A 17,284-nucleotide genomic window follows, 5' to 3' on the forward strand; every position below is an offset into this window, starting at 1 on the left:
TAAACAGTGTCTGAGCCGAGTGAGTCGATTCTTATTAGTGAGCTGAATCAAATAATATGACTCTGATTCTGTGTCAGGAAAGAAAAGAAAGCACAACTTTTATTCATCACACGCTTGGGAAATTTCCTCTCTGCATTTAACCCATCTGAAGCAGTGAACACACACACACACACACACACCCAGAGCAGTGGGCTGCCATGCTGGCAGCGCCCGGGAAGCAGTTGGGAGTTTGGTGCCTCGCTCAAGGGCACCTCAGCCCAAGGCCGTCCCATATCAGCCTATTTGGACTGTTGGGGAAACCGGAGCACCCGGAGGAAACCCACGCGGACACGGGGAGAACATGCAAACTCCGCACAGAAAGGCCCTCGCCGGCTGCTGGGTTCGAACCCAGAACCTTCTTGCTGTGAAGGCCAATTTATGCTGACAACACAGTCTTCGCAGATGGTGTCGCAGATAGCATCTGCGTAGCCCCCCCACCTTCGCAGACGCTCTGCGCGCACTTCCCAAAAATTGTGACCACTGCAGAAGCCTTGCAGACAGCGTCGCAGACAAGAGGGCTCTGATTGGTCCACTCTACCCGCTGTACACGCACTTCCGCTTCCCTACTTTCCCGGTTTGTTTTGTTTTCACGACCGCCATTTTTAAAAACACGAGCGAAGATGGAGCAGCACCAAGAGCGGTTGATCGAGGAAGTGAGGAAGTACGTACATCTATACGACTCCAGTTCTAGTCATTATAAGTAACCGGAGGATAAACACTCCACTAACCACACCCACCAACTACTCCTAGTGACTTCGCGCCCCCTTGCGTTGTGCCGGTGAATAACATCGCGCACGCCTATTACTCCCCGCTCAACGATAAATTACAACTGTCTGCGAAAAGCTATCTGCGAAAGCCTTGTCGCAAGAGCATGCAGAGCTAACCGTGCTAACCACTACACCACCGTGCCGCCCATAATAAAATCACTCTAATCATGTACTCTTCCTCTCTCATTTCCATAGAGATAAAAGAACGTTCATTAACGATTAAAGCCCATGAAACAAATCGGTTCACACTCAGAAGAGTACATCGCAACTCATCGTCATGATTAGCGCGACGTAACACTTTCAAATCACGTTTCCTAGTGAGTGACTATAGAAATGATCCCTGAAAGTGTAGTCTTGGAGCTGGAGTTCCAGTCACTACTAACAAATCAATATGATTAGCAAGCGTTGGATTATCTGATTCTGTTTTCTTATCTGTTTGTGTTTTTAACTGAAATCAAAATTTCTTGTTCATGATTTCTTCAGCATGGGTCCGGATGCTACGCCGGGGAAAACTGTAAGTGGAAACGCACCTTGGATGGATACCGGTTGCTTGCTAATGTGAATGCTTCTTTTGTGTTTGTGGGCTTGTTTAGGAAAACAGCTGGTACAGAAAGGACAGAATCCTCATCTGGAACGAAGGCGAAACGAGAGGCAGAAAACGATGGGGCTGATGAGGTTTCGTTCGGTAAAAAGGCCAAACTGGAAATGCCGCTATCGGAGGATATCAAGTAAGCATGCACTGTTTCATGTATTAGTGTCATATAGAATAGACACGAGTGTTTTACTGGGAAATACACCACTCGTATTTTTCATCCGGTACACGGAGAACCAAAATCGTGACACAAATCTCTATTTTTTTTGCGGTGCGGTTTCGATCAAATCCTGCGCTCTGATTGGCTGGCGATTATGGACCTCTGGCAACTCGCTCGTTCACAACAACAAACGTGGTAGCATTTTTTGTCAACATTTTTATCTTTTTTTTTTTTTATATAAGATTTATTTATAAGATTATCAAAAATCTTAAATGTTTGCCAGCATTTCTCAGGAGAATAGCATTAATTTTACAGCATGGATAGTGATAACGACAGTGTTCACAGCAAAAGCGAGTTTTACTACCCTGAGGAAGACGAAATAAAAGAAAACATTTCAGGAGAAAGCTAAAAACCTGTAACTGTTGCTAACGCCGAGCAAAAACATGGCTGAATCCTGAATGACTCCTAATTGTATAAATAGGGGACGACATAGGTGGCAAAATGTATTTTTTTTTTCCTGCCGTGGAAGTGCACTTGTATACCGAGGAGGAAGCCATTTGCATTACAGCCGTGAATGAGGATTCAAAATGGCGGCTCGGCTCGGTTTTCCCTTTCTGGCGCTCTCGTTTTCTGTTAGAATTTGGTAAAGAAAAAAATAAATATATTATTTACCAGCTTAAGGTCGGTCCGTATGGTGAAATACCGTGACCTCGGCCTTGAATACTGACCTCGACCCAGAGGGTCTCGCTCAGTACTTTCAAGACCTCGGTCACGGTGTATACATGTGTGTCAGTTGTGAGGAAATTGATGAATTGTTTCGATAAATTTGGATACCTTTTGTTTGTGAATGTGCCGCTATAATAAAAAGAAAATCACATGTTGGTTTGTAGATATGAAGTTTATCTTCTCGTGTTGAAAAACTCACATTTTTCATACGAAATACATCGTGGATCTGAGCAACATGCTGTGTATTTAAATAATATCGGCTGGCGTTGAGTGGTGTCTCGGATATATTCCAGTCAGCTAGCATGATATTGAATGAGGTTGAAGACGAGTAGCTGAATGGAATATATCTGATATACCATGAAAAAAAGCCAGCCAGTATTATTAATATTAGGTAATCGTATGGGGCCGAATAAAATTAAGGTTTAATTTCACGAGTGATTTCGCGACGAGGGCAATTTAAAAACTTTTTGAAATCATGAGTGAAATTGATTCTTAATTTTACGAGGAACTATACAATTACTTGTTTGTAATATACAGGGCCAAATTCATACTTCGGAAGCCATTCAAGTTCACAACATTTGTCATTCACGTTTTCTGAACCAATCAGGGCGCGAGACTATCTTGCACGTTTGAATCAGTTTCTAAAGCGTCTTTCCTTATGAGACGGTGACGCGAGGATTTTGAGGTTTATCATTTCTTCATCAAATATAGTGAACTGCGGGATTGCTGAGTCAGCAGTCAGGCATTTTGTTGACAAAATTTGCTAATTTTTGTCACCGTAACCAAGCAACGAACTAGCCAATAGCATTTCAGAAAAACGACCCCGTGTTAAGGAAAAAAGCCCTCCTTGATTGACCAATCAGAATTGAGTAATTTGGCCCTATGTATTATAATTATTATACGTAAAGGTACACATTCCTTTTGGATGTTCGACGCGTCTTTGTCTCAAAATTCTCTCACTCTTTCGTATTTAATGACGCAAACCTGGCGGCCATGTTTGTTGTTTTACAAATTCAGTCGCTCGCTAGCACGGAAGTTTTACGTCTCCGACATTTGACGTCATGTTGTCTTGACAACCATGCAATACCGTAAACCATATTCAACGCTCATTCTCTATTGGGTAGAGTGACGTAATACACGTAGGATCAGCGATATGCTAACAATATTGCATGCTATCAAACCAAATGAATGAAACCTGCTAGAAGGGAATAGAACACATGTTTTTATTCCATTGAAAAAATGTCCTGTATGTATAATAATTCTTGATATTTCACGCTGATGACGTCACTCCCAGTGTTCTCCCGCTGACTAGACGCGCGTTGTCAAAATGGTGAACCGGTTCAAAATTAAAATTCTTGTTTTTGTGGATGTGTCCATGTAATATAAAGAACGTTACACGGTGGCATGAAGATATAAAGTTTATCTTCTCGTGTTGAAAATATTTTCGCTTGTGTAATATTCTCTGTATAGACCCTTTTCAGTCACGTGACCTTTGTAAACACGACCGCCATTTTGGACATGTAGTGGACTTCGGCTCGAATTGGTTTGAATGCGAGGAAGGCGACAAACATAAAAGAAAAAGGAGCGAGATGCAGAAAACTGTATTTACTAGTTTACTGTAATTATGATCTGGCAGCTATTTACACCGGATCCAGTGTAAATAGCTGCCGGAGCCAACGTCCGAGCTTGCTGGAGCGCGCTCTGGCTGGCCGCGAGCTAGCGCGCTCCGGAACCTGGATCCGGTGTAAATAGCTGCCAGATCATAATTACAGTAAACTAGAATGGAATGTTAACAGCAATGTAACGCCTTTTCTGGCTAATTTTATTCGTCTTACCTCCAACAAAGTGGTCACTACACAAGCGTTGGTATGCCGCTATCCATCTTCTCCGTCGGTCAGCATCTACCGGGATCCGATAAAATGATAACCCTTGCCTTGTTTGTTGATGGTTACTACATCCAGGTGCACAACAATATAGTGGCATGACGGAAGTCTTGCTGAAAATAAACACTTTCTTTGCTGCCGTTCCTCAATGCCGGCTGTGGTAAACTACTGGTAGTACATGTCCAAAATGGCAGCGGTGTTTGTCGTGACGTCACGTGAAAAGGGTCCATATTAAAGGTGAAGTGAGGTGTGTTTGAATTAAATTATTCAACATGCTTGTATCCACTCACAATCTTAAACGTGTCTCTTCGTCTTTCAGTCTTTCAGACTTGATGCCGAAAGTCAAAGTGGAGCAGGTTGAGACGGTGGAGGGCTGCACGCACGAGGTAAACAAACACAAAGTTGTTAAATAAAATGTTAAACAAACATGGTGTGTGTAGAGAGATGACGGAGCGGTTTAAAAAAAAAAAAATTTTTTTTAATAAATACCCCTCAACTCCTATAGGTGGCACTGCCTGCAGATCAGGAATATACACCGCTGAAACCACGAGTAGGAAAAGCAGCCAAGGTAATCGGTCATCTTTTGGGGGTTTATTTTTTTGTTAAAGGATCCACAATAATAAAATTGTCATCAGCTTACACCAGTTCAAACCCGCTTCCGGTTGAGAGTACGTCGTGCACATTCCGGCTGCCGCTTCTCACCAGAGCTTTTTTAATTTTATTTTCTCTCCTTATTTTATTTTTTTTCTGTGTTTGATGTTTGTTTGAGCGTTTTGTCCGCCGGTTGTGGTGTAGCTCCGGACCCAGTTTTGGGCGTCGGTCCCCTCCAGGCCTTGGTTCGCTGTGGGTGATGCCTGTGCTCCCAGCGATGGACTGCAGTGAGCTCGTTGCTCATTTTAACATCGTGGTTGTCCAGCGCTCTGTGCTTTAACGCTTGGCGTGATGTTCCGAGCGATGTTGCTCGGTGGTGTCGCGGCAGCTGTGCAGGCGGTTTGGGACACACCAGCGCTCTGCATGGCGGTGCTTCTGTGCTCGCTTTGTGGATCCATGGCGTGGTGTTCGAGCGATTTTGCTGGCGGTGTCACGGCAGCTGTGCTGGAGATGTGGGACTCGTTTTCGTGCGCCTTTTGGTAGGACTGTGGCTGCTACACCACTGGAATGATATCCTGACCTCTATTTGGTGGATCTTTTTTTTTTGCTTATTACTGTAAAGCAGGGGTGGGCAATTATTTTTTCCATGGGGCCACATGAGAAACAGAATTTTGTGGAGGGCCGGACCAAAAGGCTGAACTAAATTCTGCAGAATATTAATTATATTTCTTTATATAAAGCAATAAATATTTTAACAAGCTGCTAAGACTGGTAAGAGTATGGGGAAAAAACGAGGTTGCCTTACAAAAAATGTCATTTATTCAATCAAATTTCCCAAAACAATGGTTAACAAAATATGAACGTTTGTACCTTTTTTTTTTTTTTCCCCAGTCACATTCACCCCAAAACGCAATAAAGACATCGCAGTATTGTCTTTCTACTCCAAATATCAAACAAGATGCATCATATTATAATACTGATGCCCACATTTGTAGTCTAATCACCTCATTTGGTGTTTTTCGGATCCGCTCTCCGCAAACTAAACACACGGCTTTATCTCTGACTTCAGTAAATAAATACTTAGCAGTCCATGTTTTGTTGAAAGCCCTGCATTCGGCATCTACCTTTCTTCTTTTTGCAGACATTTTGGGGGCTAAAGTCTTCTTGTGACCTGCTCGCAACAACGTCGATTTAGTGTAGGTATCGGATGTACAGATCGGCTCGGGCTCCGGCGCCTGCTGTTGACGTCACGTTATGTGATTGGCTGGACCGTTTGAAGGATGACGTACAAGTTTGTGGTTGGTCTGGACAAATTACAGAAGTAGTTATCGCGGGATTAGGTTTCGTGGGATTTCATGTCATGTTCATGTCGCGCGCATTGCGTTTTTGTTGAACACAACTTCAAAATAAAAGCAATGCACATTCAGTCCATGCATGAGGTAAAATTAGAAAATGCGCTTATTTTGTAATTTCTAATTAACCTTACGCGGGCCGGTCAGAATGAACCAAAGGGCCGGATGCGGCCTGCGGGCCGTAAAATGCCCAGGTCTGCTGTAAAGCGACCTTGGGGTTTGAGAAAGGCGCTATATAAATTGAGCATTATTATTACCATATTTTCTGGACTATAGAGCGCACCTGTATATAAGCCGCATCCGCTCTATTTAAAAAAAAAAAAAACTAGACAGGGACACTCTAACGAGTGCAAACCCCGCCTTTTCCCTATTAAAATACATTGGGCGAAAATTTCGAAGTTCTGCCATGACCTTGACCTTTGACCTCCAAAATTTAATGGTTTCCTTCCTGGGCGATTGGCAACACATACAAAATTTGGTCCAAATCGATCCATTGGTTCTTGAGATATCTTGCAGACACAGACAGACAGACACACACACACACACACACAGACTGACGCAGGTGAAAATAATAACCCCTCCAACTACTGTCGGCGGGGTTAAAGATAAAAAAAAAAGATATACAAGCCGCACCGGGCTATAAGCCGCAGATATCCATGTTGAAAAATTAGATATTTACTGCATGTACAGAACGATTTTGTACTGTAAATGTACATGTATGTACCTGAACAGATTCTTTCCGAACAGTGCCTTTTAACACGGCAGCAACTTTGCTGATTAAAACGGAACAGAACCAAGAGAAAATAACCGGTATTTATTTACCTTCATTTCTCCTGTGTTTGAAACCACAAGTCACTTTAATCATCTTCGCTGGATTTGAAAATAATTACCAGTTAGTAATTTGTCGTGCGTGTTCTATCTGCTAAAGATCTGCTAATTCTTCTTTGCATTGATTTTTCGTCTATCTTATTTTTGATTCTACTTCCGGTTAGAGCGCCCCTAGCGGTGGAAGAAAAATCCACAGAATAGCCGCACCTTTGTATAAGCCGCATGGTTCAAAACCTAGGAAAAAAGTAGCGGCTTATAGTCCAGAAAATACGTATAATGGAGAAACATGACGAACAGTCAGTAACAGTAATGATGGTTGTGTCTGTGTCCTTTGCTTTGTCCCCTACAGGAGTACCCATTCATTCTTGACCCATTTCAGCGCGAGGCCATTCTGTGCATCGACAACAACCAGTCTGTCCTCGTCTCCGCTCACACCTCGGCCGGGAAAACCGTGTGCGCAGAGTGAGTCCGAAACAAATTGGCTTATAGACTTCGTGTTGCATATAATAAACCTGTATTTATCTCATGGATGCGACCGGCGCGCCTTTTGGCGGATGCCGCCTTTTTCACGGCTGTCTGGGGGACTTGTGTGAATCGCGCAGATCCGATGAGTTTTTTTTTTTTGGGGGGGGGCGTTGGAGTGTCTGATTATAATTTCATCAAAGTAAATTCTGTATTAAAATTACTAAATAAGCAAATGCCGTTACAGTCCATGAAACAGGAAGTATGAGAAGAAAACAGTAAATCAGAAAGCTGCGCACGTAAAGCCAATTACGTAACTTGCGTTGGACTGATGGAAATCCTTGCGCGTGCAGTGAAGTGCAGCCAGCAGCAGATAATGGCGCGCAGCCAATCGGCTTTACGTGCACAGCTTTCTGATTTTACTGTTTTCTTCTCATATTTGTACTTCCTATGTTTCATGGACTGTAACGGCATTTGCTTATTTAGTAATTTTAATACAGAATTTACTTTGATGAAATTATTATAATCGGACACTCCAACGCCCCTACCCTGGGCCCGCCCATCCTAAAGGCCAATTTATGCTGACAACCCAGTCCTCGCAGGTAGCGTCGCAGACAGTGTCTGCGTAGCCCCCCCCACCTTTGCAGACGCTCTGCGCGCACCTCCCAAAAATTGTGACCACCGCAGAAGCCTCGCAGACAAGAGGGCTCTGATTGGTCCACTCTACATCCGCTGTACACGCACTTCCGCTTCCCTACTTTTCCGGTTTGTTTTGTTTTCACAACCGGCATTTTTAAAAACACGAGCGAAGATGGAGCAGCATGAAGAGCGGTTGATTGAGGAAGTGAGGAAGTACGTACATCTATACGACTCCAGTTCTAGTCATTATAAGTAACCGGAGGATAAACACTCCACTAACCACACCCACCAACTACTCCTAGCGACTTCGCGCCCCCTTGCGTTGTGCCGGTGAATAACATCGCACACGCCTATTACTCCCCGCTCAACGATAAATTGCAACTGTCTGCGAAAAGCTATCTGCGAAAGCCTTGTCGCAAGAGCATGCAGAGGCCTTAAGTGTGACGCAACACGAAGGCCTGTTGCGAGCTTAGTCTGGCAAGGCAAGCTATCTCCAGCTCTTCCAAGCTCCCGAAAAATCGGGAGCCAATCAACTTTGAGCATCTCCAACGGCCCTGGGTAGAGGCGTGTTCAAGGCAGTGATGTAGTAGAACTGCGACCGGAAGCCATAGATTGTTTACAGAATCTATGCCGGAAGCGCTTCATTCACTAGAAACATTACGAACATGGAGCAGCGGCAAGCCTTTGACACAGCGGTAGATGCTGTATTGAAAGCATTCAACGGGAAGTTCTCATTGAAAACGGAGCAAAGAGCAGCCCTGGAGGTATTTATCTTCTTCCTGTTACTCAAGCAGTTTCCGTTGCGTCACATACGTCAGAGGAAAGAGTGATGTGATTGGTTTAAGCTTCGTCACAGCCTTTTCTGGCTTCGACCAGTAGCAAACTGAGGCATTTCAGGGAGGCGGGTCAACCACGCGCTTTGGGAAACGGTTGGGCTTAATATCTTTGCCAGACCAAATGCTCGCAGAGCTTTGAAGTCGCGTTAGCCAGACTACAACCCCCCCCCCCCCCCCCCCCCCGATTCACACAAGTCCCCCAGACAGCTGTGAAAAAGGCGGCATCCGCCAAAAGGCGCGCCGTTTGCATCCGTTATTTTTACTTATTTTTTACATCTCTTTCACAGCATTTCTTTACGCATGCTTAAAACTATATTTATTGCACAGTACTGTATATGAATGAACTTGTGCATAGATGTTCCTAATAAAGTGTGTACATGGTGACCGATTTATCCACAATGTAATTTAAAGTTTAGCCTGTTTACTATAGACCCCTTTCACATGACGTCACCGCGCCGCGAGATTTTGTTAGGCTCCATATTGGAAGACCAAGTACATGCACTCACAATATAAAACAAAGTACGAGCGAGAGTAAAGTGACACGATGGATGATAATTCGGGTTATGTGAGTACATTACCAGCTGCAGAAAGGGCACGGTATGTGGAGAAACTGGCTGTGATTGATGGGTTTGACCCATGTGATAAGACTCGTGGCAAGGGAGAATGGAAACATAAGGAGGACCGGACACCAATTCTGCCATCTGTTTGCTACCCAGACATTGTAAACTATTTGTTGTTTACACCCAGTGCCTACACTCAGTGTTCGAACTATGCCGATATTTTCGGGGGGCCCCTTTTTTTCCCTTGGGCGGGGGGGGGGGCGCTTGCGCTTGTCTCGGAGTGCGGATCTCCAAACACATGAGAAGCCTATCTTACGCACATATCATGCGGACGCCACACCTCCACACACGCATCGCGTCTGAAGTCATAACTCATCAGGGGAAATCGTGTCCGCATTGGCATGTTCAAAAAACAACCTCGCGTCAACAATGATACCACACGCAAGAAAAAAAACAGTCAGGCTACTCAACAACCAACCTGGCAGCAGCGAGCAAGCCCCAAACCATCCTAAATTATTATTATTATTAAATTGTAGAAGTCTGGGAGGCTTGCTCCTCATCCAGTTATCAACTTGGGGCCACTTTAGCATGTTTTAAATCTGAATTTCTTGCGTTTGCTTACCTCAAAGTGTCCGCAGATCATGCACAGACTTATCCATTATATCCACAGTTTTTTGCCAAGTCTCACACAGGTTTCTTTCAAGTCTACTGTTGGGCCAATAAATCATAAATAAAACAGCTCAGATTTGTTTGTTTAAGTCGTTTGCCACTCCACTTTATTCTCATGGGTTCACATACCGCTGCTGTTATCCCCTTATCACGAGTTTGTTGGTCTTCCAAAATGGCGCAGGGTCTGTTTACTTCCGGTTTCGGGTGACGTCAGTGAAAGGGGTCTATTGAGGTATTTCACCCACGTGACCAAGTCATGTGATGCTGCCATTTTGGACGGCACGGCACGGCTCGAATCAGTTTGAATGCGAGGAAGGCGACAAACGAAAAACATAAAAGAAAAAGGAGCGAGATGCAGAAAACACCTTCACTATCCAGCGACGTAGGGCATTTACAGGGCGAGCAGAGGGAGAGGTATTTGCAAAAATTGAGGTTAGCAGGCTTAGAGAACGACGTTTACCTGCTTCCACCAGGATTGTTCACTGACGTACGGAAGTCCACGAAGCCCTCGTCTTTACCTGACTTCGGCCCACATGATCTGTATATCTGTCGTTAAAAACCCATCGCCATGCACAGTAGGCTTGGCACGGTTATGGGAAAAAAACCGAACCGTACGATACGCCTGTTGCGGTGCAATACGCGTATAAACCGCGGTACCCCTATTTAAGACGTTCGCCAAAAAAAAAAGCCGAATGCCCGTATGAAACCACGTGGTTCTCTTTCGCGCGAACAGGGGTGATAGCGTTCCGGCGCCGCGCCGGATTTCTGGCGTACCGCGGCGCCGGAAAAAAAAAATCTAGTTCGCCCATTATCCTGTGTCATTCTGAGATGCGCAGATAGACAGTAAAGGGAATTCCGAATTCCCTTTACTGTCTATCTGCGCATCTCAGAATGAGACAGGATAATGGGCGAACTAGATTTTTTTTTTTTTTTTTTTTTTTCCGGCGAGGGGAGGGGAGGTTTGTTTTAAACAGTGCAGTGATTGGTTTTATTGCAATATTTTATATTGGCTGTGTGTGTATTTTGTTATAAATCGTTCTAAGAATACAGTGGCACTTTAAGATTAGATAAGAAATCCAGCCATACGTTTCAAAACACTGCACTTTAATTTCAAGTGAAAAAATACATCCTCACTCTCAGGGATTAGAAGAGTTTTTGATTCGGTTTTTGTATATAGGTGGTTGGTTGGTCGCCACATAAAAGTTTAAGTTTTAACACACACATGAGTTCAAAAGTAAGCTTTAAGAACTCATTTTTATTTCTTCCAATTATGAAAACTCTGTATGTGACAAAAGACACCTGGTTCCTCTAGATGCCACAACATGGCAGCAAACACTCCTGACACTTTGTATAAATACTGTAGTAAATAAAAAAGCTGTTGAAATCATCCATGTCTTCCCTCTTGCTGTTTCAAAATACTACCTGGCTTTTCATCAGAGATTGTTCATAAAATGTGCTTATGTCAGCTCAAACTCAGTTTGTGCATGATTATTTCATTGTAACTATAATTTTAACCTCTTAAATGCTGTATCCTAAACTATGTTTACTTAAGGTAAATAGTAGGCTATATGCCCAAATACAGAGTACTTAAGATTTAAAAAAAAAAAAAACGCAGTACGTACCAAACCGCAGACCTCAAACCGCAATACGTACCGAACCGCGACTTTTGTGAACCGTGCCACCCCTAATACACAGGTATTGATCTGAAAGCGTATAAGAGTTTGGATGCCTACAAATATTTTGTGTCAGGCTGGGTAACATGCCTACGTCAGCGGGTCGTCCCTGGAGCCGGTGGTCGCCATCTGATTACAGCTAAGGTTTGTTCACATTTTCATTTACTTTCGGTCCTCAGGATAAACAAAATGTTATTAAATGTCATTGAAATAACTTCTTAGTCTGTTGAGACATGGCCCGTTATAAATTTGCTGTTACCAGGCAATGACCAAGAACTGTATTATTAGGGTCGGTGTCTGTGTTGTAGCAGTGTACTAGCAGCTAGCTGTTAGCACTAGCTAATGTCAACAACATAGCTAGTATGTTACTGTAGCAATGTTTACGTTCAGTCATTTGGATGACTGTTAAAACCTTTCAGTCTCAAGTTTTTCCTTTACTGGATTTACTAGTTTACTGAGCTAGCGCGCTCGGGCAAGCTGGGAGCTAGCGCGCGCTAGCTCCCAGCTTGCCCGAGCGCGCTAGCTCAGTAAACTAGTAAATCCAGTAAAGGAAAAACTTGAGACTGAAAGGTTTTAACAGTCATCCAAATGACTGAACATTGCTACAGTAACATACTAGCTACTGTTGTTGACGTTAGCTAGCTTGACGTTCAAAATGGCGGACACCGGGGCGTCACGTGACCCTGTGACGTCAGGTGAAATACCTCAATACACACGTGGTGATTATTCTATCTTTGTATCTACTTTATGTTTAACAATGCAAGGCTTCAGTATGTAAATTGAGTTGGTTAATATTTATTCCGGATAAATGTTTTTCTGTTTCTGATATGCACTTCTACCTCTGCGTTATAGCATTGTCTGTCTAAGAACGAGAATGTGTTCATTTGGCAGCATTTTAACCAAAAATGACCATCACGAGTCGATTAGTATGAAATGATTATCGGAATGTCACTTTTATTAGGTTTCTGTTTTCAAGTCTGAAAATCGTGCGTGCAGGTACGCCATTGCTCTGGCTCTGAAAGCGAAGCAGCGAGTGATCTTCACCAGCCCCATTAAAGCTCTGAGTAATCAGAAATACAGAGAAATGTACGAGGAGTTCCAGGACGTGGGACTGATGACTGGAGATGTGACTATTAACCCCACTGCCTCCTGCCTCGTCATGACCACCGAGGTACAGCGCTCTGTCATGCACATACTCGCACCCATCACACAACAGAACTGAACTACAAATCAGTTGCCACTATGTTATTAGGTCAGTGAGCTATCGCCATCACGCTGCATCTGTCCGTCCATAATACACAAAAATAGCTACTCCTCCCTGAGTTTTCACTGGCTTTTGATTTTGTTTGGAAGATCTAATTGTTCTCATGAAGAGCAAAGTGGCTAATTATAAACGAGTGGTTTCTCGTGGTACGGCCGTATGAGCTGTGTCGCTGACGCTCTGGTTGAATTTGCAGCAGTGCGAATAGAATAAACGAATTCTCTTTTACTCTGATTTTGTTAGATTTTGAGGAGCATGCTGTACCGGGGGTCAGAGGTCATGCGTGAAGTGGCCTGGGTCGTATTTGACGAGATCCATTACATGAGAGACTCTGGTGGGTAAAAATGTTTTTTTATAAGTTTCAAATGGATGATTATTGCTAAGCTACTTGTGCACAGCACATCAGTGAATATTGATTTGAGGTCAGACTAATCATTCATGCGTCTGTGCATCCTTTTATTTATTATATTAACGAAGACATATTAAAACAGGTTTATGTTAAAAAAAAATGCATATATTGTGATATGGTGGGATTTTTAGGGAAGTTCTTTTTTTCCCTCCCTCTATTTTCTTTCTCAGCTGCTGTTTCAGCGGGGTGTTTGATTTCATCATGAGCTTTTACACTTAAGTAATGCTATAGATGTCAGGAAAGCGACTTACCCAGAAAGCTTTGCTGTCTTTGCAGAGCGTGGTGTGGTGTGGGAGGAAACCATCATCCTTCTTCCCGATAACGTACATTACGTCTTTCTGTCAGCCACCATCCCAAACGCGCGGCAGTTCGCGGAGTGGATCTGTCACCTGCACACACAGGTAAAGTACCAACACCTTTACAGCACAAGGCGGCCATGTTCCATAGATCCGAATTGTATTTTTAATTCCTTATTTGTAAACTGCAAGAGTAACGTGATGAGGCATTATGCACACTATGGCCAAAAGTACGTGGACACACGATCATCTCACACGTGTGTGTGTGTTGAACATCTCATTCCAGAGTTATTTCTGCTTTGCTGTTATAGTTTCCAATAGATTTTTGGGTGTGGCTGTGGGGATTTGCGTTCGTTCAGCCCCGAGAGCATTAGTGAGGTCAGGCGCTGATGTTGGGGTGGAGTCAGCGTTCCAGATCATCCCAACCCAAGTGCGTTTCTTCCACCTTGTTCAAACTTGGCAGGCCATGTCTTCTTGGAGTTTGCTTTGTGCACAGCTGTATTGTCGTGTTGGAACAGGTTTGGGCCTCATATGGCCCTTTTCCACTACCCTTTTTCAGCTCGCTTCAGCCCGACACGGCTCGCGTTTCGACTACCTTAGAGCAGCACGACTCGGCTCGCTTCAGCCCTGCTTAGCACCCAAAACTCGCGCGGTTTTGGAGTAGGGCTGAAGCGAGCCAAACCGAGCCGAGTGGGGCTGGGGGCGTGAGGAGACACTCCCCTGTGCACTGATTGGTGAGGAGGAGTGTCCTCACATGTCCACACACACCCCGCGAGCACGCTGGGATCTGTAAACCTGGAAGAAGAAGAATTACGAATTACGAGAATTTCTGAAGCCTTATGCGCCTCGCCTCATCTATACGCTCTTGCCAGTATCTGTTGGCGTTGTCGGTGACAACAAGCCACAGCACCAAGACCAGCAACACTAACGACTCCATGTTTATTGTTTACTATTCGGGTCGTGAGACTACCGCTTAAAAGATCACTGATGTCACTGTTTGCGCCGCCTAACGACATCACGTGACGTCCACCCACTTTCGCTAACTCCACCCAATGTGTCCACCCACTTCCAGCCAGCGCGGTTGTAGTTGAAATGCAACTCCAACAGCTCGACTCAGCTCGACACGGCACGGCACGGCTCAGCCCGACTCAGCCGCGTTGGTAGTGGAAAAGCGGCATTAGTTCCAGTGAAGGGAAAATTGTAACCCTGCAATATAAAGATACTGTGTACTTCTAAATTTGTCGTACCAGTTTGGGGAAGAACCACATAAGGGTGTGACGGTCAGGTGTCTGCAAACTTTTGGCCACGTGGTGTAGATGCATATTATATTTCTGAATTATTCAGTAAATCAGTTACATAAGTTTTGTTGTACAAAATATTCCATGCTGGGATCATGTTGAAGTTGAACTGTCAAAGACGTGATTTTGAGAGCCGTAATAGACCATTTGCAGGAATTGGTCACGTGTCAGTTTTCCCCATAGCAACAAGCCCGTGGTGGACAAGCTAACTTGGCATTCCTTGACAACCATAAGAGTTTGACTGGCGATGCGAAGCAATCCATTTCTGTAATAGCTGTTTTTACCCTTTTTTTTTTTGGGACCCGAATTTTCATGTGTACTTGGAAAAACTTTGTGGTTTTAACTTCTGTTGTAAGTTAAAGCGAATCATTGGCCGTAAAAGTGTTTTTTTTTTTGTTGTTGTTTTTTTTTTTTTGGACTCAAGTTGGTCGCCGCCGAAAGAAATTCACGTGCGAAATGGCGGATATATCTGTATTTATTTTCAAGAATCTTCACACTTTAAAGGAACAGTCCACCGTACTTCCATAATGAAATATGCTCTTATCTGAATTGAGACGAGCTGCTCCGTACCTCTCCGAGCTTTGCGCGACCTCCCAGTCAGTCAGACGCAGTCAGACGCGCTGTCACTCCTGTTAGCAATGTAGCTAGGCTCAGCATGGCCAATGGTATTTTTTTGGGCTGTAGTTAGATGCGACCAAACTCTTCCGCGTTTTTCCTGTTTACATAGGTTTATATGACCAGTGATATGAAACAAGTTCAGTTACACAAATTGAAACGTAGCGATTTTCTATGCTATGGAAAGTCTGCACTATAATGACAGGCGTACTAACACCTTCTGCGCGCTTCGGCAGCGCATTGATACGGAGCTCAGATATCAATGTGCTGCCGAAGCGCGCAGAAGGTGTTAGTACGCCTGTCATTATAGTGCGCACTTTCCATAGCATAGAAAATCGCTACGTTTCAATTTGTGTAACTGAACTTGTTTCATATCACTGGTCATATAAACCTATGTAAACAGGAAAAACGCGGAAGAGTTTGGTCGCATCTAACTACAGCCCAAAAAAATACCATTGGCCATGCTGAGCCTAGCTACATTGCTAACAGGAGTGACAGCGCGTCTGACTGCGTCTGACTGACTGGGAGGTCGCGCAAAGCTCGGAGAGGTACGGAGCAGCTTGTCTCAATTCAGATAAGAGCATATTTCATTATGGAAGTACGGTGGACTGTTCCTTTAAAGTGCATATCACGGGTAAATTCAGGAGCAAGATCAATGTAATTCTCCTATTTTATATTAAACTTTGGTCAAATATCTGTCACATTCTGCATTCTCTGCAATTTTTTTTTTACCTTGCGCAATACCAGAAAAATTCAGTTGAAATCAAGCCATTTGAGGCGAATTGGTCCGCCTCTGAAAAAACTTGGCATTTGGATTTCCTGGCGAACATTGATTTTCGTGACGTCGCGTGCGGGACGCCTCCTTCTGAATCCTACGTCAGCGCTGGTTTGTTTGAGAAAACGACCTGGTGGTTTTCTGCAAATTTCTTCAACGTTATCACGTAATTATTAAAATGGTTAACAGATGTATCGTCGGAGGGTGTAGCAACACCAATCTTGATGGGATTAGTACTCATCGTTTCCCAAAAGACCAGACAATGAGGGAGAAATGGGAGCGCTTGGTCTACACAGGCTGTGCACTGAAACCGTGTAAGCTCTCACAGCCTGCTGGCGCTTCCGCAGGTGACGTCACGAATCTGGCTCCAGACTCCCTTGGGATTTTTCCAGAGGCGCTTTATTTTATTTTATTGTTTTCTGCTGTAGACAGATGGCCTTGTGCAAAATTACCCTTCTGGATGAGTGTGTAAAGGGACATACTTTCATATTAAAAAAAAAAAAAATTGAAATTGGTCTAGAATATGCACTTTAAGCGAATGATAAAGGTAGAAAAGGAGAAATAATAAGTTATACCTGAGAAATCCGCCATTTCGCATGTGGATTTCTTTCGGCGGCGACCAACTTGAGTCCCAAAAACCCTTTTACGGTTACTGATTCGCTTTAACTGACGACAAAAGTTAAAACCACAAACTTTTTCCAAGTACACACACACATTCGGGTCAAAAACAGACAGTAGAAAAGGTAAAAACAGCTATTATAGAAATGGATTGCTTTGCATCACCAGTCAAACTCTTATGGTTGTCAAGGAATGCCAAGTTAGCTTGCCCACCACGGGCTTGTTGCTATGGGGA

General features: G+C 43.8%; 2 protein-coding genes and 1 pseudogene across 2 annotated transcripts in view; 1 reads left to right on the forward strand and 2 right to left on the reverse strand.

The window, feature by feature from the left end:
• dhx29 (DEAH (Asp-Glu-Ala-His) box polypeptide 29) overlaps positions 1–13,798 on the reverse strand; it is an 85,844-nt gene extending 72,046 nt beyond the window's left edge. Inside the window, exon 1 of the mRNA XM_060908907.1 lies at positions 13,699–13,798. The gene's annotated coding sequence lies outside the window, so the exon portion shown is untranslated. The remainder of the gene's footprint in view (positions 1–13,698) is intronic.
• The window catches only part of mtrex (Mtr4 exosome RNA helicase), a 98,209-nt gene that overhangs the window by 598 nt on the left and 80,327 nt on the right, over positions 1–17,284 (forward strand). Inside the window, exons 2-8 of the mRNA XM_060908909.1 lie at positions 1,400–1,534; positions 4,487–4,553; positions 4,673–4,735; positions 7,288–7,400; positions 12,774–12,948; positions 13,282–13,372; positions 13,724–13,848. Of these exons, the coding sequence (XP_060764892.1) occupies positions 1,400–1,534; positions 4,487–4,553; positions 4,673–4,735; positions 7,288–7,400; positions 12,774–12,948; positions 13,282–13,372; positions 13,724–13,848 (769 nt within the window). The remainder of the gene's footprint in view (positions 1–1,399; positions 1,535–4,486; positions 4,554–4,672; positions 4,736–7,287; positions 7,401–12,773; positions 12,949–13,281; positions 13,373–13,723; positions 13,849–17,284) is intronic.
• LOC132873894 (small nucleolar RNA U3) lies at positions 962–1,162 on the reverse strand (annotated as a pseudogene).

Source organism: Neoarius graeffei, chromosome 25, assembly GCF_027579695.1.
Source record: "Neoarius graeffei isolate fNeoGra1 chromosome 25, fNeoGra1.pri, whole genome shotgun sequence".
In the NCBI taxonomy this organism is placed as follows: domain Eukaryota; kingdom Metazoa; phylum Chordata; class Actinopteri; order Siluriformes; family Ariidae; genus Neoarius; species Neoarius graeffei.